Raw genomic sequence first — 20,534 nt, 5'->3', positions numbered from 1 at the left:
TAACATTAAGGGGCAGATTCACTAAGGGTCGAATTTCGAAGTTAAAAATACTTCGAAATTCGACCCTCGAATTGAAATCCTTCGACTTCGAATATCGAAGTCGAAGGATTTAGCGCTAAACGTTCGATCGAACGATTCGAAGGATTTTAATCAAACGATCGAATGAATATCCTTCGATCAAAAAAAGTTTAGCAAGCCTATGGGGACCTTCCCCATAGGCTAACATTGACTTCGGTAGGTTTTATCTGCCGAAGTAGGGGGTCGAAGTTTTTTTTAAAGGGAAAGTACTTCGACTATCGAATGGTCGAATAGTCGAACGATTTTTTACTTCGAATCGTTCGATTTCGAACGAATTCGAACGAATTTAACCAATTCGATGGTCGAAGTACCCAAAAAATACTTCGAAATTCGAAGTTTTTTGCATTCGAATCCTTCACTCGAAGTTAGTGAATCTGCCCCTAAGAATTGCTTTTATCTGCAGTCTGCTCAAGGAATAAAGCTTTAATGTTGCCTGGGAAAGACCATATGTTGAGTAACATTTTAGGTTAAAATTTAACTAGGGCTTTTTTTGCCACAAAGTTTTTTTGTATTCTTTGTGAATTTTAATTATGTTTGTTTTGAAACAACCAGCAAAGTCTATGGAATTTTCACATTTAGACACACTTTAATGACAATAGTATAACGCTAAGCTTGTCACTAAGCCCCAAGACACATAAAAGTTTTCTTAAACTGGAAATTCCCCACCAAATGCTATACATGGGTTCCCAAAAATTTATGGCCACAATAGCTATATAGTACATCTGTGCTGTAAAGAAATTGTCAATCAAATGCAACCTTTCATTACACCACCTGCCATCAGTGACCCAGTGAAGACAAAATAACTCTCATGGCCCTTGCCAACTGAGCATAGAGTATGAAAATATATCCTTACAGCCTTGGTAAATGTATTGGTTAAGTGATAACTGCAAATGTGCAGCGAGTTTGGGTAAAAACCAATTCCTCAGCTTTTACATTTCCCCACCCTCTGTATAACCTCTGTGTTATAGACCTTTAGCAAGAAACTTTTACAAATCCACCATGAATTCACATGGGGTAAAATAATTGCAATTGGAAAGTTTGCGCCAGATCCATATAAGACATAGCAAGCAATCAGAAAAAAAGTATTTACTGGTCACCTGTGTAACTGAAAACATTTAGTTGTTTGCTCTGGGTTTTTAGACTTTTCTTACATTAAGCCAATAAAACCTTAAAATAATTCAAAACAAATGCTGTAGTTGTAAGCCCCTGATAAATTACTAACCAAGCAACCTTTTTTCACTCCCATGATCCCACCAGCATCACATTCATATTGTTTCCTCACATAGACTTGTTGTTTGATGCCTCTGACAAACCCAGGACTGTAAGTGAGAAATAATTGCTTTGACTGATAATTAAAAGCTTGTATACATTCATTAACACTGACATGATACATCCACCATTGCATGGACAGTATAGAGTCCTGATAAATGGTTTAATATTTCCCAGCAAGTATTTATTTTTCAAATGCTCTTTTAGGTTACAGTTACGGAATAGCAGTGGATTGGATGGATTCCACCCAGGAAGAAGTGGCTTTCTGGCAGGAAATTATGTCAACCCCAAACGAGTGGATTGAAGGATCACTTCCCTTGAGGTCTCTAGCTGGAAAACGAAAGTTCAAATGAGTCTGTCGTATAAGACCTAGCACCTCAGAGCTGCTATACGATGCATTTTAAAGCAATGTACTGTGTATATTGTTTACTCTGCATTCTGACTTTAAAAGCATTCACAGGATAAAGCTATACATAGTTCCACTGCCTGGTACAGATGAGCTGCCTATGTCTATGCATGGCAGGGAATATGATGCTTTTGATGCCAAAGCTTTGGAACCCTAATAGTGTCACATGCTAGGAAGCTCCCTTGGAATTATTGCTACATGATTGCCTTGAGATCTCAGCAACAGACGTGTAAGCAATTCAAATCACGAATTTGGGTAAAGGAACTGAATTTTACAGAATTTGGGTAAAGGAACAGGACTTTACAAAACTATCAGCAGATGAGACAAGTAAAAAAATATTTTTCTCCAAAGATAAAGAAGAGAGAAGATCTGTTGATAATTATCTAAATTATGATACATTCCATGACTGTTAGAAGAGCTTATTTTTGGAAGTACACAAACTTTGCATTCTCTAAGCAAGTAAGTCTTTAGCCATTTGTTCATGGAGTAAATAATATTGGGCAAATAAATTAATATATTATTATTCTATTCAGGGCTGTCCAATCTGAGGCCTACAGGCCTACAGTAGCCCTTCAATAGATGTTTTGGCTACCTGTCTGATGAAGGACTCCATAAATGTGTATGTATATCATAATTAAATAAAATACAATAGTTGAATGTTTGGTATAAGAAATGTTGGCCCCCAGATCTAGATTAGTGCAGACTTCTGTTCTTATCCTAAAGTCAGCAAAACTTCAGTGACTAAAAATAACTGGAACCAGGTTTGAACCACAATAGTAGGGATAAAAGTTACCCTATAGCAGAATATCCAGAGTAATAGGATATCTATAGTTTCTCTTTTTGTATTCTGCTTATCTTCTAAATTCAGTTTATCAGAGGACATTACTAAAGGCATGGCTATTGTAATTGGGTACACATATTTAGAAAACAGGGAACAGCTGTATTGTGAACAGTATTAATTCAGTGTAATTAGTATTCAGAATCAGCAGCATAGTACTGGACCTCACCTCCACCATCAACTGCACCTTTCCACCACTATTACCTGTTCGCCCCCCCCAGCTCACCCCACTTCAGTACTAGATGTAAAAGGCAGGGGGCGGGAGGGATGTGGAGCCCCAAAAACAAGTGAGTCCTTCTCTTTTGGGGCTGTTAGACCAATCCCATGTTATTATAATTATTATTACTGCCTTGAAGATAGTGGTTCCAGGTTAGGGGTTCTGCTCCTATTAGCTGATCATGATTTTGCTTAAAAATGCATTAATTTTTCTGGTATGTGTTAATAAAAACAATTGACAGTTAACAGATAATACAAAAAAAAATTAATTCTGTTATTGCTGTTGCTACTGTCGGAAGCCATATTAGTGAAAAGACTCACTGGTGTTCTGCTGTGCTTAGTAGATTATTGGAAACTCTATAACCTGTTCCGTGCTTAAAAAGGATAAATCCAGTGTCTCTCAGACACTATGAAATATGTCTGGTGGGATGGCATGTGCAAAATCCATGGGGTATTTGAACTTGTTTCATAGTTCCTGATTCTATGCCAGGAAACCATGTTCACATAAAGAAAACAACCTTAATTTTGGGGGACTCATATCTTCTGCTCATAATGCCAAACTAAGTGCTGTATACTGAAGACTGTAAATAATTCCTGAAACTCATCTGTGTAAATTGAATGAAATAAAGGGCAAAATGTAAATTACTTTCACTGACAGTATCAAGGTGTAGTCCATTTTCTTGCACCAACTGATGTAATAGAGTTGTCTGTTTGGAGTGCCAGCACCATATAAAAATGTATTACCTGGGATCTCGAGTAATTGCCAAAGCTCAGTCCAAAACCTGTTGTGGTTTCTATGATTCTCTTCATCAAGCAAAGTACAGGTATAAGAACCGCCCATTATCCAGAAAGTACTCATTTTTCCCATATAGTAAAGTGGGTCTGTCCAACTGAAGCACCACAGACCATATGCAGACCTTCAGTAAATTTTATGCACCATTAAAAAGCACAAAAGTGAAATACACCAAATGAATAATGACACCTGAAACAGCAGGGGTCACAAATATCGATGAGCAACATTTTTTCCCAGATACGGATTTGTGTCAAAATTCTGCAGCCATCAGCAAATATATTCTCAAAACAATAGCAAAATAATATATTTTGTGTGGAAAAATGTCACTGAGAAAAAAAAGGCCATTGAATTCAAACAGGTCATTTTTGCCATTTTGCACATTTTCACATGGTCTTGCAATTTTTCTGTAGGAACAGGACAGATTCAGTCATCACTATAATAGAGTTATCTCCCCCCAGCAATACTTAGAGGAGTGCATGAGCAGTTAAGAAATACATATAAATACATACTGCAGCAGTAACCTACACACATATTCATCCAAAAAGATTTGCTAAAAAACATAATTTTCTATTGCGCCTTACTTATGAAGTCCAAGGTTGCACAAAGAGAATTAGAAAGATATAGCCCGTCTGGATTGAGAGAACAGAATCAACAACATCCAGCAGTGCATTCCACAACCTCACTACCCACACCATGAAGAACCACCTCCTTCAAATAAGTTATTTTAGTCTAAAGGGGTATATGGTGCTTTGATCCTTTTTAAAGGAACAGTAACATCAAAAAATTAAAGTGTTTAAAAATTATAAAAATATAATGTAGTGTTGCCATGCACTGGTAAAACTGGTGTGTTTGCTTCAGAAACACTACTATTGTTTATATAAATAAGCTGCTGTGTAGCAATTGGCTCTATTGTTTTTAGATATTTATTCACCGGAGGGTGTGTTCCTTGACTCTTTTATTAATTCTATTCTATCTTCCAAGAACTTTTAGGTTTGCGTTTTATAGGGCATAACAGCCTCTTTCAGGATAGAAGTAGGAAAGGTAAAAATCAAGAAAGCAGCCCTTCAACTTCTGCCTTTGCCTTCAACTTTGTGGTGCTCCTAGGGACCAGATACAAACACAACTAGATCTTTGGGAGCAACTCCACCTAGTATATAATTTCACTTTTCTATGTCCCTAATCAAGGAATAATCTTGGGGTATTCAGAACTCCTATTACAGTAATTTATTGGAACACATTTTTAATTGCACTGGTCACTTTATATTGAACTAATTGAATTAATGCATTTATGGGAGATATGGAGTTTGATTAAGTTAAATAATATACTACATAGGAGTGGTTTAAAAGGACTTGGCAGTTTATAATTAATTGCACATAAACACTGAAGTTGGTTTTTAATTTTTTAATGGAATTGAGTAATTAAGTGCACATAATTCATTTTAAGTATCTCTTAAAATGTAATTCATTTTGGTAAAAATACATTGAAGACAATTATTTGATTGGATATATAAAATTCATTAAGGTGGGAATTTGATGGTGCTTAGGAATTTAGAATTTATCATAACTGAAAAGGAGAAACAACCTATTGATTTAGTAACAACTGGATTAATTGCCGGTCTCGAACGTTGAGAGAAAATCCTCAAGGGTTATAAATGGGCATAGAAGGCAAGGAGAAATGTATATGGTCACAAACAAGGTTTCTTTTCTATATCTTATTTTATTTTAAAATTGTGCTCTTGGCTGATGCCAGTGACCTGAGTTTAGGGACCAAAAATCATTTTCTTTGCTCTGACTACTTGCTCTAGTCACTGCCTATTCACTATGAAACATGCATACAAGCTAACCAATCACAGTAGCGCCTGGCTGCTTATAAAAAGCTAAAGCCCTGCTCTGGCACTTTGAGCTTGGAGCTGAACTTTAAAGGAATTGTTTAGTGTAAAAAAAAAACTGGGTAAATAGATCATATTTGCAAAATAAAAAAAGATTCTAATTTTCCCATCAATTTTCCTATTAAGCAATGTCTTTGGGGGAGAGTATCAGGCTATACATCGCATTGTCTAATTTTGACTGATATAATTCAGTCTATACCCCCATAGCTTGGAAGCATAGCAAACACTTAAAAGACCAGTAACATAAAAAAAATGTTTTTAAAAAATTTGCTTCTTTGTAACAAAAAAAAACACCAAGACAGTTTTAACTTTTAAATCGCAAAGCTTTTATTAAGAAATTACTTACCGATTCTCTGCATGTGCTCCTCTTCAGAAACGGCGACAGGGCGACGATCCATCGTGCGGAGCTCAATTTCTCCTCCCTGGTTATCTCCTATAGAAGGCAGGGAGGAGAAGTCGAGCGCCACACAATGGATGTTGTTCCCATTTCTAATGAACAGTGCAAGTAAGCTGATTGTATCTCAAATGCACATCACAATAATAAGTTTAATTTGCATTTAGGTTAAAGAAATCCTATTTTATTCAGTTGTAGGAAAGTTGTTATATTCCTGATATGTATCTGATTTGGTTATTGATTATGCCCTGGGGATGTATCTGGTTAGTATCATTTATAGGAATCCCTCCAGGGTGTATTTTCTGAATCCACCTAGTGCTGTATAGAATTGAATAAAAACTTACTGTAATTATAGATGCAAGAGAATTAACCAATAGGAATTATGATTAGATTCCTAGCACTATGACAGCCATCTTGCTCTTATCTTACATACAGAAATTATTGTGCCATTTTTGAGGTTGTTATATGACACTGGAATCAGACATGGGGATAAAGGACAGACTTGTTCAGTGCTGGAAAACTGTGCTTAAAGCTTCCAACTCCAATTGGAAAAGCCGAATTTCGGGTTTAATAACTGGAAATTCGGCTCTTAAAGTTACAAGGAGCGGCTTTTTGCCGCCCCTTGTAACTTCTGGGGAGATGCCGCATGAGGCAAGGTACTTACCTTGCCTCATGGCACAAACGCCCCTGCTCCCAACAGCATCCCAGAGCATGTGCATGACTGCTGGCACTCAAAAGATGGAAGAAGTTACCCGCAGAGCATGGTGTTATACATATATGTAAAAAACATTTCTTTTTTCTCTCTTACATTTTCTAATGTTTTATTCTTTGATATGGATCTAAGGTGGCTATACATATAGAGATCCACTCGTTTGGCGAGGATTGCCAAACTAAAGCTGCCCAATAAACTGCCGACTTAATCTGTTAGAGCATATATCGGCCTGTGTATTGGAACCTTTACTCTCCCTGTATTCATGTATTCTGCAATTGGGTTCTGCAACATAAGGAGAGGAGAACACTAAAAAAAAAAGAAAAGAAAAGCGAATAAAGTGAAGAGTAAAGTCATACAGGTCACAGACCTGTGACGCTAAAAAAATTACAAATCCTTTTCTATTGTGTTAGTCAAACTAAATAAATGTTACTTTCCTTTTACTTTACTTTACACTAATGGAATGCAAAGCGATAGAGAATAAAATCTATATTTTTTTCAGAATACAGAGTGCAGATCCTTCTACCAATGTACATTTAATTTTTGATCCTGCACCCATTTTATCCAAGTTACTCTAACTTGGATAAATTGTGTGCAGGGTCACACAGCTAATTATATATAATACATATATACATATATATTATATATAGCCCCAAAGCCAAATTATTCAGATTTAGCTTTTAAATCATTATCAGTCTCTACAATTTTTTTTCTTTAAACTCCACGCAAAATAAAAAACTGTATTTGCTACTCACACATCTGTAATGATTATATATGAAATAGATTGAGCATCCTCCATCAGAGGAACAGTTCTTCTAGAGAGTCTATGAATGGCTGTGACAAACTTTGAAAATGTGCTCTTGCTTATCTGGAATAAGGTATAATTTCTGGAATTCTGTTACTAACAGAGATTTAAGACTCCACCTGCCACAAGTGGTGTGTTCCTTCATGAAAGTCTTAGGGGATTAATTGAAGGCTAAACCTTCAGCTCCTCTGGCAAGTTTAATTCTGGAATTGCCTGGAATGCAAAGTTTAACAACAGATATGCAGAAGCATATAACTGAATCCTCTTCCACACACAGAACATTAGCAGTTAAATTGCTACCCCTTCCTCCAAAACAGAATCTAGAACCTTATCTTACAGTGAAGAGGATCTAGGGGCAATTCTGAAAGACTGTGGGTTGCCTGGTGGTTCTATAAACATCTCAAGGCTTCAATAATTGTTTCTTTCAGAGCTCTCTATTCAGCCAGTCTAAAATCTTTATTTGAAACTAATACTTATCTCTGAGCTCTCCTCAGTCAGCATTTCATACAATTCAGTAGCTTCCCAACGCCTTCATCATGCCTTCTTCTGCTGCCAAGGAACTTCTGATATTGCAAGAAAATAGGTGGCATTAGTGAAAAAAATCTTCTGAAATACTAACTTTTAAAACGACCTGCTTGATTCTGAAATAAATATCCAAGTTATTTTTCTGAACTTCCTTCTGAGTTAACAAGTGAAACTGTACCTATTTCCATGAGCCACAGTTTTACCATCACCATTCAGTTTTCCAGCTCTCATCATATATATTAAACAGATTACAGGCAACCTTGAAGTCACCACTTACTGAGAAAGGGAAAATGCACCCACCACGCCTAAAGATATTTGACAGACTGCACCCAGACAGGTGTTATAATAGTTTAATTCCAACTTCTTACAAGTTCTACTGCTCCTTGAGTCTTCAAACTAAAAGTTCTGTTGTAACTTACATTTGGGTCTGCTGTTTCCTATTTTAATGGTGTATCACCCCACAACATTATAGCTAAATCAGGACTGTTCCATGCCACATAAGATAGACAATGTGTGTGCATGTGTATGTACCAAACACCCATGCTGCTGAGAAGCTGAATTTGTGAGAAATAGCCTAGTTCATCCATGGGCAGAAACCTGGGATCCGAATGGACAGGACTTTCTTACAGTTCAATCATCATATGGAGTTTTCAGAATTAAATTCCACAGTTCAAGCCACAACAAGTTTATCCTTGTCATGAGAGCTGCATGCAATATAAAGCTATTGTTAGAAAGCCTGGTGATTATTAAACAGAACAGAATGAGTATTGTTGAGTTAAATCAGTTTTTTAAAACTATTTTAGGCTTATGGTTATAGGGATGTGGGAAGTACTTACAGTTACTGTTGAAATTGTAAAGTAGCTGCATTCAACCTTGAGTAGATTCATATGGTTATATTATTTTAAATATAATCTGAATAATGAAGTTGTTATGAGCCAATTACTCTACTTTATAAACAGGACTTTTTTGACTGTGCTTTACACTGATAACCCTACTCTACTGATTTGTTTATTAATGCAAGTGTGCTGCCTGGGGGTTCCTGGTTGGGAACCACAGCTACAGAGCAAAATATGAGCAGTTCGTACATTTGGGTCACACCTACAGACTACACCCAAATCCTGATATAACATCAGCATTTCAAGGCAATTTGTAATTACGTTGATTGGGATCTGGTTACTAGGGCTTATTACCTGTAAAAAAAACAGGCAACAGTTTGGTAGCCAGAATGCAATATGAATAAGAAAAATAAGCGATTCAAAATCACATTAGCACTTAAGTGTCATTGCTAGGTTCAGTAAGCTCAGAGTGCAGTTGAACTGGTGCCCTGACAGTTTTACATCTGAGCAATGTATGTTAAACATTTGTTTCATATGTCTCGATTTTATTCGATCAACAAACATATTGTAAAACTCTTACATATCATGTTATGTATCATGTGTCATATCAAAGTTTTAAAAATGTTGCAGCAGCTTATTAAATGTGGTGTCAGCTTCAGATTCAGCCTCCCCATTCCTCCCCTGTTTATTTGATACAATATATAGAAACCCTAGTCAGACAACTGGAGTAAAGTTTCTTAATGTTTCAGAAGAGCAGACAATCAACCTACAGAGGGGACCCAAAGCACAAAAATGGGGAGGTTGACTATAGCCTGCCGGGGGTGTTTTTTTCACATATAAGTTACCTTTACGTTACCATAATTGCTGCCGGTCTGAACATCTGTCATTGCTGCTAGTTTGTGTTGTTGAATGAACCTACCTAGACACTCCATTGTGTTTTATGACATAATAAAGAGAGTGATAAAATGAAGTGTTGCTCTCCAGTTGATATGAAACGAAAGATTCCCACAGGTTATTTGATGTTCTACAGCAGTAGAGTCTCCGTGACAGCAGTAATAGTGTCGCCATCACAGCGACCACAGTACTAGGGAAGCGGCTCTGCATCGGCAGCAGGCCAGGACTGGCAATCTGTGGGTTCTGGCAAATGCCAGAGGGCTGCTGTAAGATGCTATAGACACTCACTATTTAGTGGGCTGGTGAAGGCTGTTTGGGCCTCTGAGTGTGGCCTGCTGGGGCCTCTGGGTACCTGATATGCCTGGGATTTTTAATTATCAGTCCAGACCTGATGGGCCTGTTTTTTCAGTTATCCCGTTGGTCCAGTCCGCCTCTGGGTGGGCTAGCCTACACACCTGCCAGGGGGCACACAGGTCAGATAGTGTCACTGTCCACCGAGATAAATGAGGTGTTTTTCCTCTCAGGCCACTGAGCTTCTTTATAAGAGCTGCTCGCATTGACTGCAGAATACGGTAAGGGGGGGTTGAGGGCTGCGCCTGTAGGCGAGTATTTACGGGAGCTGCTGATGCCAATGATGAGTCAGAGTGTTTGGTGCTGATGTTGCTGCCATTTCATCAGCTCGGGGAGCCCAGCATCCTCTGTGCGGCGTCTCTCCATTTTCCACGACCGGAGCCTGCTGCTAATCGTGCACATCCTCTATTGCTTTCAATCAGTGGGAACGCTGCCATTAATCTGCCGCAGAAAGAGCTTGCGGGCCTGCGCTGGATCCAGGCGCGTCGCGGCATTATTCTGGCGATAATTGAGAGTGATGGGCCCTAAAGTGTCCGGCTGCCAAGCTACGTACAGCTGGGAGTACGGGGGTGTAGAATAGGCCGCTTGATTTCTTCTGTCGGCGCTGCCTTGCTATCATTTCCACTCTGCTTTGTACTGCAATGTGCACAGCCGCCCACCCCAGGGCCACTAACTCCCTGCTAGGCTGCTGCTCCTGTTGGAGGCAGACTAAAGTTGTTATTTAGCAGCCTGTACAGGATGAAAGAGTGAGGAAGCCTAGGTGCCATAGTGTGTCTTTGTGTTACAGGAGCACCTTTAAACAATATGGGCAGCTATAGTGTATAGTCCGACCCCCATAGTGTCTGGGCCCTGCTTGCCCCTATCTCTCTGCAACTCGCTTTCTGCCTAAACAGCGCCCCTGCTGCCCAGTAACATCACTACCACTATCATGCTGCCAGGGGGCAAGAAGGAATCTACTTTAGGACTCTATAACCGTTCACTGTAATTAACACTGGAGTGCAAAGAAAAAACATTGTTATTGTGAAGCATTATTTGTTTGAAAACAGACTTTTTTGGAGCCTCACAAATTCATGTTGTTCTGCTTTGCTAACAGGAAGGCAACGCTATAAAACAGCTTTAATCAGTTTCAGGTTAAAGAGCTTTTAGTGCCCAGACAGGATTATTTGCCCCATAACTACATCATTATTTGTGTGAGACAATGATCTTTGTTTATGCTGCCATGTAAATGGTTCCCCTTGGAAGCCTTGGTTGAGGTCCTTGAGGAACTGTAGATATTCGGAGGTGCCCTTACCTCTTGATACAAACAAGGAAATTCCTACTAGAAAGCACCTATACCTTGCCTGGAAGTTTGGCCTAGAGGGTCCAAGACTGTGGTGATATTGAACAATGGAAGCAATCTGGCTATACCAGTTTCGTCTCATCGTCATTGGAGACTCAACCGTGGGTAAATCGTGCCTCATCCGTCGGTTCACAGAGGGCCGCTTTGCCCAAGTCTCTGACCCAACCGTAGGGGTGGACTTCTTCTCAAGGCTGGTTGAGATTGAACCTGGCAAGCGGATCAAGCTACAGATCTGGGATACAGCTGGCCAGGAGAGATTCAGGTATGGTTTCAAGCTTTTGTTTGGGAATTCTAACCTCCACCAGTTACCATGCAGTTAAGGGTCTGCACAATCTTAAGAAATGTAAGAGTGAGTATGGCTATGAAATAGGAAATAAAAAATCATTGGTAAAATGCCGTTACACTCCCCCCCCCGATTGTTTTGGCAAATGCATAATAGGTGTACCTTCTCTCATGTCTAGCACTGTTTCAGGGGTATAAGAAAAAGAAGCTTTGGCCTGATAACTTGAATCCAAGTTATATAACAGCTTATATTTTGCTTGTCTCGTATATAAAGTGGATGCTATTGTGTGTCAGGGTGTGTGTCTGTAATGATCACTTATTTGGTTTCATTTCACATATGTGTTTCTTTTCTTTCCTGTCTCCTGTGCATTCCTGTATGTTTCCTTCAATCCCATATTCACCCAGAGCCAAACCCTACCAAATAACCATATTTAGTTAGGGCAAACTTAATTTTTTCCTGATAATAATTTGGAACAGGGGGGTTATGGAGAGCTTTGCTTGAGTTTTGACTTGGTAATTATGGCCCAATAGGAGCTGCACCTTCATATTCCCTTTCCTTAGTCGTGAAGTATTGTTATTACCAAACCCATACCTTTACTTAACAGTAAAGCTTCCCTTCATAGCTGCATATTTCCTTGCTGTTATTGGGAGACTTGGTGCAAATCCTACATTTGTAGGGATCAGTCACCCAACAGTGATCCAGTGCATTATAATCTGAATTAAAAATATTGAGTTTTGAGCCTGTACAAATATAACAGCAAAATAATTTGGTACCAGTCATAATCCAGCATTTTAGTTGGGGTTAGAGACCTCCATTGAAATGTAAAGAGTCAGAAGGAAAAAGGCAAATAATGCAAAAACTTTAGGTGAACCACCCCTTTATGGAAATGTGGAAAATCAATCTGCCCAAATATATAGTCCTGGGAGCCCAGTTTAAAGGTCAATTAGAGTGAGACTTGGAAAAACAAATAAGCAAAAATGTGCAGGCTCTGGACATTATTGGAAGTATGGCTGAACAGTTGATATATCAGTGTTTTCATGCTCCTGTTGCGAGAGCCATGTTGGTCAGAGCGCATGCACATAATGAGTCATGAGTTGTGGCATTCGTTCATTATTCACATGCTTGAGCCCCAACATGGCTGCCTGAACCAGGAGCTCCCTTCCGCTGCAGAAGGCATAGTGCTGGCTACTATTGTAAGCCCCAACCAAAGTGTATGAGCCCGGCACCTTTGGTTGGGGATTATATATTTTGGCCAACAGGTGCCCTTTACGTTTTCCTCTATAATTTAAGTGGCCTTCAGGCTGGGATAGATGAAGATGAAAAACATGCAGTGTTAGAATAGTCAGTGACTACATGACAAATAAAAAAAATAAATAAAAGCAGGCCAGACAATAAGCAGGGATGTTGGAGGGAGTGGGCTGGAACTGTAGTTCTAAGGCCAGTGTCATTGCAATGACAGCTAATTATCCATAGTAAAACTTTTTATTATGTGTGTGTGCTATTGTGCATATTGGGCCCACAAGTTGTCTAGGTGGATAAATGTTAAGGTCTCTCCCTTCAGTGGTACCTTTCACCATTCTCTAGCCTGGGCCTGGCTGGACGATGTGGTCTACTTCAGTCCAGTTTAGGTTTGCGGGTGCCATTTTGTTAAAGCCAAACAACATATCCATGCAGTAAGACCTGGTGCCTAGAAGTGTGTAATGTAAGTAACTGGCTCTGATACAGCATTTAGAAACATGACAACACAGCACACAGAAGCAGCAACATTTTTCTCTGGATTTAAATACACAAGAATGTCTGTAGACGGGTACATTTAGTTTCTGATCCCAGCACCTTTGGCCAGTGCTGAGCCAGACTGGCCAGGCACCCTAGGTAATCTGGCTAGTCGCAGCACCCAATAGAATGGGCACTCCCATCAAATAGGACACTGGGGTGAGAGGGGACTAGGCGACTAGGTTATGAGGCAGAGAAGGTACGTGCCTGGCACACCATCAACTTTACCTTAGGCATGTGCCTACCCCTAGTTCCGGCCCTGACTTTGGCTTGGAACATATACACAGTGCTCCAGCTCCCCATGTAATGTAAACAGTACTCAGGCCAGCAGATGATTTCTGGGTACTGGAGGTGCCTCACAGATTGGTAACTCCCAAGTTTAAGGCCCTTTAAAGGGGTTGTTCATCTTGATGTAGTATGAGTATGATGTAGAAAGTGATATTTGCAATTGGTTTTAATTTTCTATTATTTGTGGCTTTTGAGTTATTTAGCTTTTTATTTAGAATCTCTTCAGTTTCCATTATAAACAATCTGGTAGCTAGGGTCCAAGTTTCCCTAGCAACCATGCATTGATTTGAATAAGAGACTGGAATATGAATAGGAGAGGACCTTACTAGAAAGATGAGCAATAACAATACATTTGTAGCCATACAGAGCATTTGCTTTTTAGATGTGGTAAAAAATAAATATCAAAAACCAATGAAAAAGTTGCTTAGAATTGGTCATTCTATTACATACTAAAAGTTTAGTCAAAGGTGAACCACCCTTTAAGTGTGTCACATATAGAATGTATGGTACATTATGCCCCCTTTTAGGTTAAATGTTTTGGTTCAGATTGCTAGCTTCATCTGTGTTTTCATCTCTACTTATCATACTGTGATTTGTTACCATTTTGTTCCATCAGGAGCCATTATTCCACAACCCCAGTAACCTATATTGCTTTCAAGAAAAGTGCATAAACATCGCTTACAAGGAAATTCTTGCTGCAAACATTGTTACCAAACTATACATACAGGATATCTCTTGAAATAGAAGCACGTAGATGCAATTAATTTCTTCACATTCTGAATGGGTCACCAATTTATCCAAGACACAACATTCACCTGGGCCCCAAATTGTGCATTAAGCTCCAATCAAGCCCTGGAATTAATTTTTGGGATATGGGATATTAAAGGATATTATTATATGTCCCAGTTGTCCATATTTTGGCAGAACTGTACCAAATCGATTATGGAGATTTTTTCGAAGAAATGGAGGAGAATATAAACAGGAAGTGTGAAAAGTTCACTAAATGCCTGACATATGATGGGAGGGAAGGGCAGAGACAGTGAGTGAGTTGACCATCTGTTAGCTGCAGTAAAAAAAACTCATAACACAATGGGCAATGAGAACAATGCACAGAGGGGAGTGAGTAAAAATTGGTAAATAGTGCTAGGTAAGGTAAGTCAGTATAGGAAATGTCAAAGAGAGGTAGTGGACAAAGCTTGATTCTCAGCAGCGTCAATTATCGGGCACCTTATCATATTGATTAAGCATCTTTGATTCCATCCACATTCTTTGCCACCTAAACCCCCCCCCCCCCAAATAGGCACAGCCTAGTTTTCCATAATTAGCCCTGGAAACCTCCTTGAGGGTTTACCACAGCGCCATCTAATCCGCCAGCCTTCAACCCCCTTATTCATCACCAAACCAACTTAACTTCCAGGCTATCTCACAAGGACTTGCCAACCCCCCAATTGCAACTATAATACTGTCCATCTGCATCTCAGGCAAACCTCTAGGGTGAGTAGACAGGGGCTAAAAAACAAAATAATTTGCCACTTCGAGTACCCCGCAGCTCCACCTCATGCCAATCACCTGCTACTTATCAATTAAGTACTTTATGAGGTAAATCCACATTTCTAGCCCTAACATGGCCCCTTACTCCATTTCTCAGTTGTTCTGCTGACTCAAGCTGGCCATACACCTGGTTGACAAATAAGCATATTATTCCCTGATATTGCTTTCGGCAACATTTATTGGCCTGTTTATGGACACCTTCAGTGGGGCTTCTTGCTTGTTGACTGCATAGTTGACAGGAAGACATGAAAAGTGGAGATGTAGCTGTAGGGTTGCCACCTGCATGATTTTTAACCAGACAGCCTGGTTTTCACACAGGCTGTCTGGTTCAAAACCAACTTGCCAACTTTGGAAATCAAGACAAGACTCTGGGCTGAATAATACAATTGTCAGCCATTTGCTGGCCACCACATCCCATTCCTTTCCTGGATTATAGGTTTGAAAACAATGGTAGAAACCATTTGGAACAAAAAGTCTAATTACACCAATAAAGCATGTCAAAGAAATTGCATATTTCATTATGTTCTTCTATTCACTTCAGGCAAATTTGGAATGCATGTTGAGCCTGCTAAAAGAGGGGGAGAAAAGCAGAGATAAAGTAAAACAGTGAGTAAGGATTTCTGTGCCCCAAGCAACCTAGATATTTATTCTTGCTACTTTTTTTTTTTACATAGCAGCGTCAATAGCATTTGGCCCCTTTTACAGGAAATGCCCATAGGGCAAGGGCTGCATGAGATCCCATCTTTGACCCAGAGCAACCTCATAAATAAGAAGGATACAACATCTAATGCTAGTTAAACTCAAATTCTCTTAATTGTGAACTTTTATTATTTCTTTTTTTAATCTTGGAATAAGAGCAAAATGCATACCTATTTATAAGGCTTTGTGGGTAGATGAATGGGTCTGCCCAAGTTTTGGTGCCATTGACACAGAGACCAGAAACAATGGACTGAACACTTCTAGTTAAACAGTCAAGCTGAAAATTGTGTAGAAGCCCCATAGCAAATGGGATTAAAGATCTCCAGGATTCACTACTGTCAACAGCTCTTAAAATCCACAGGAATGATCAAAATTTATATCATTGCTACATATTTATTGGGTAAGGCAGTTAATATGAGAAAATACACAAGACAGAGTTCACAATTTATACCCTACAAACCTGCACAAAGTTTGTATTAGAGCCTAAATTTTCTTTTTGAATGGGAATGGAAAAAGGTTTTATTTGAAGGCTGATCACCTCAGCACTGTCTGAGATTAATACAAATATTAAAACACCCTGTTTACAGCTACAATAATGAGAGGATGATACACAAAAGTTGGGGAGTTGGGCGCTGGGTTAAAGTCACAAAATTGGTGCTTGTGAGAGAGCGCAGAGAAGGCAGGATGTGGTTGGGGTAGTGGGGTGTATTACATTTGAGCTGGAGCTGACATATTTTAAATAGGGTAGTGGCATCCTTTTATATTCAAAACTAAGGTCTTTTTGGAAACAGCAAGTGTTTAAATAGAATGTTCAAGTCTTCTTCCAATAGAAAGAGTAATAGAAATCAAGCTTCTCCTATAGCCATGAATGAGCTCTCAATCCTCCTACTGACATCCTGGACCACTCTACAAACTGCTCCAGTTCACCCGAATTTTTGAGATTTTTTGCAAGTGCAGTTTCAGATCTATCCATAAGTGGTCAATGGGTTGTAGATTGGACTTGGTACTTGACATTCCATAAAAGTCCAATAGTGTTGGTATTATTAATGTCACTGTGCAAGTGTACTTTCTCCTGTTGATTGTTCTGCTGATAAACTCATGATCTGTGATGATGACATTTCAGACATTTTTTTCAATATTGCCCTCTAAAATCTTATGATCCCATGTACAGATGTAAGACACTGTTTGAGGAGAAGCAAAGCAACAAACATCAGTGAACCTTCTCAATGTTTTGACTGTTGGGATGGTGTTCTTTTCTTTGAAGGCTTAATTTTTTTTCCCCCGTAAAGAAAAAGATGCTTTAACAAGATTTCATTTTAAGAATTTACAAAAGTATACAGATGCAGATGGGTTCAATATCAAAAATGTATTTAATGGTCAACGTTTCTGTATTTCCTCAGGACATACATATATCATACATATATCATATATATATATATATATATATATATATATATATATATATATATATATATATATACACGTGTGTGTGTACTGAGGAAGAAGTCCCTCTTTGACATTGAAACTTGACCATTAAACATGATACATTTGTAAAATTTAACCCACAGTGTGTCAGTACACCTTTGTCAATTTTGGACATTATTTATGTGACATGCACTTGATGAATGAAGCCTAAGGAGTGCAGGCCGACTTGTTTATTTTTGATGCTTTATTTACAGGTGAGACACAATAGGAGATTTCACTTGTTAGAGTTCCCAGTCACTAAGTTGGCGACAGAAGGTGCAAGTTAAAATATTTGCACCATGTATCTGAAGGTCAGCTTTGCTTGGCAGTTGATCAAGGTTCTTTCAACACAAATTAAACAATCCTGCTTTGTGAAATTTGATCCATTTTTCATAAAGAGTGGCCGCAGTGCAACAGCGCTCAAGCTAGCACAAGGAAATGGATTTATAGCCTTAAGATTGTCCATGTGTTTTAAAAACTTTCTCTTAACCTTCTTAGACATGGCCTTCTTTCTTTTGTCATTGCCCAATACAGGACAATTCATAGTGGAATGTGTGCTTCTTAAATAAGAGGCACCAGCAACACAGAGTCATCTGCTTGAAATCCAAATATTTCTTGTGAATTCTAAAAGACGGCAGTTCAGTCCATTTTATGATTTTTTGTGTGCAGAATAAGATATTTAGTAATTTTTTCCAGCTATATATATATATGTTACTCCAGTGCAGACAAAAGAAAAACATGTGGATACTACAGTAATATTATTTGCAACAATATTCAGGCTGAACTGGTGCATTATTTGATTACAACATGACAATATGTTTGGCCATAACTGTGTATCATCTTTTCATAATAACATAATTTCATTAGAAAAAGTATTACACATAACTACATAACGTGACATTCTCATTGGTATGTGGTTTAATCTCCACTTGCCTTTTGACAATAAAATATGTGTAGGATTAAGGAAAGTATTCTTGTAATTCTTACCTGTGCCGTTTCCTTTGTCCCCTTGCAGGTCCATCACACGTGCCTACTACAGAAACTCTGTCGGAGGTCTCCTGCTGTTTGATATCAGCAATCGCCGCTCCTTCCAAAATGTCCATGAGTGGTTAGAGGAAGCTAAGGCACACGTGCAGCCTTACCAGATAGTCTTTGTGTTAGTTGGTCACAAGTGTGACCTCGATACACAACGTCAAGTAACAAGACACGAGGCTGAGAAACTGGCATCTGCTTACGGCATGAGATACATCGAAACCTCAGCACGTGATGCTATCAATGTAGAAAAAGCTTTTACAGATCTGACACGAGATATATATGAGCTGGTTAGGAAGGGAGAGATAAATATGCAAGAAGGTTGGGAAGGAGTAAAAAGTGGGTTTGTCCCAAATGTAGTGCATTCTTCAGAGGAGGTAATTAAGTCAGACAGGCGGTGCCTATGCTAATTAGATCCAGTAAAATTCAGACCGCTTTATAAACTCTACTAACATAACATTCACTCGTTTCTAACAGTTCTGTGTGGTGAAAGGTAGCATCAACCCCCTATGGAAACCACACAACAAAAATTTAACAGAGAGATTGGACTCCAGCAAAATAAAATGCTGTAATTTGCCAGCGCAGTGAGAAAAAAAATGTTTCCAATATTGGAAGTTCTTTCATCGTTGGCAAGGGCAAAGTGTGCATGTCTATGTTTTAGGAGTTGAAACAAAAATCACAAAATATAGGATACAAAAGGGTTTGAATACATATTTCTCCATTTGGTCTTTTGGTGTAGTTTCATGTTGGTAGATACAATTCCACAGTGTAATGTTCTAAGAAATAGATATAGAAGAAGCAACCCTTTTGTTTAACATACTTTAACATAAACATTGCGTGCTAGCTTCTATTTCTAATGACTGCCATGATACACTTAAACAAGACATGAACATGGTATGCACACTATTGGAGGCTACACTGCAGGCAAAGCAAAAACACCTTATTCTTGAGAGGCAAATGGAAGTCAATCTAGAGGACGTTTCACCAAATATAATCATACCTGGTCCTATGTACCATGGACCAAGTTATATATATATATATTTTTTTTTTTTACATACTACTGATTGAAGGGAAACAGATCAGTCTCAGTTTGATATTTTCCACTGTTCTAGGGGAAACCAGTTAAAAAATCAGCAATAGATTAATGTATCCAGCCAAGTGGTAGTACAGGAAAGGCAGCGGGCATTGGACTTCTCAGCCTTTATTTTATATATATATATATATATATATATATATATATATATATATATATATATATATATATATATATATATATATATATATATATAACTTCCTTTCTCTGCATTGTATGCCATGTTGCCTTGGTAGCAGTTGTTTATTAATGTTAATTCCTGCAATGTTATATAGCAGTTACAATAGGTAAGGGGGGCTAATTCCCATTTTATATAAAGGAGAAAGTCATACGATCAGTTGTTTTTGAATAGTGTGGCTTTAGAATTGGGCATCAAATGGAAACAAGCTGACAGCAGCTGTGTTAGGTAAGATTTGCTGTTAAAATCGCTTGCCTTAGGAAACTTGCAGTGAAACTACCATTTGCCCTTATAGCTGTAAACAATGTAACAGAAAAAGGACGTAATAAAAAAAATAAAGTGGTGCCAACTTCTGTGCTGCTTATATACAGTATGAAAATTGGTAATATAACCTAGGAATAGGCAGACAGTATCAAGCAGGAATTTGTTCAGCCATCCATGAATACATTGTTCCATCATTCCAGTAATATTGCACCTCAGCTCAGTGCTTTAGGCTTTCGACAGTTCTCCTATTCCCCCACTGATCACTTAGCAGATCATGGGGTAAAATAAAATGTGAAGGACTTCTGCTCATTGCTGAGATCACAACAGAGCCTAAATTTGTTCTGCTTCTATGAATGAGTCTGTCCTTCAGGTTGCTACGGAAAGTAAGGGGTAACTAGCCACTTTGAGCTCTACTGTACACAGCATATTGTGTCTCTTTGCCAGGCCGGCATATAGGAATACCTGATTGATCTTTTTAACTTCTATGTATGTTCTAGTAATACACAACTTTCACAGTAAAATTTATGTTGTACATTGGTCTGTAAGCATTAAAAGTGAACAAATCTA

General features: G+C 38.6%; 2 protein-coding genes and 1 long non-coding RNA gene across 3 annotated transcripts in view; all 3 read left to right on the top strand.

The window, feature by feature from the left end:
* Positions 1-3,464, top strand: part of LOC108700097 (synaptotagmin-like protein 2) — an 82,302-nt gene extending 78,838 nt beyond the window's left edge. Inside the window, exon 17 of the mRNA XM_018232966.2 lies at positions 1,555-3,464. Coding sequence (XP_018088455.1) covers positions 1,555-1,700 — 146 coding nt within the window. The 3' untranslated portion in view covers positions 1,701-3,464. The remainder of the gene's footprint in view (positions 1-1,554) is intronic.
* Positions 3,465-10,262: 6,798 nt separating this feature from the next.
* rab39b.S (RAB39B, member RAS oncogene family S homeolog) lies at positions 10,263-19,640 on the top strand. The gene is made up of 2 exons (XM_018232964.2): positions 10,263-11,604; positions 18,416-19,640. The coding sequence occupies exons 1-2, from the start codon at positions 11,390-11,392 to the stop codon at positions 18,840-18,842; spliced, it is 642 nt and encodes a 213-aa protein (XP_018088453.1). The 5' UTR covers positions 10,263-11,389; the 3' UTR covers positions 18,843-19,640.
* Positions 19,641-19,749: 109 nt separating this feature from the next.
* On the top strand, positions 19,750-20,534 carry LOC108700094. The gene is made up of 2 exons (XR_001932946.2): positions 19,750-19,931; positions 19,964-20,534. It is a non-coding gene; the product is annotated as an uncharacterized LOC108700094 (long non-coding RNA).

Source organism: Xenopus laevis, chromosome 8S, assembly GCF_017654675.1.
Source record: "Xenopus laevis strain J_2021 chromosome 8S, Xenopus_laevis_v10.1, whole genome shotgun sequence".
Lineage (NCBI taxonomy): Eukaryota > Metazoa > Chordata > Amphibia > Anura > Pipidae > Xenopus > Xenopus laevis.
This window is presented reverse-complemented; position numbering and strand designations above follow the sequence as displayed.

Bases quoted from the DNA above. Each gene is read 5' to 3' on its own strand.
- rab39b.S (XM_018232964.2), top strand. From the start codon at position 11,390: ATGGAAGCAATCTGGCTATACCAGTTTCGTCTCATCGTCATTGGAGAC. The intron at 11,605-18,415 runs GTATGGTTTCAA...GTCCCCTTGCAG, and splicing joins GCTGGCCAGGAGAGATTCAG to GTCCATCACACGTGCCTACT.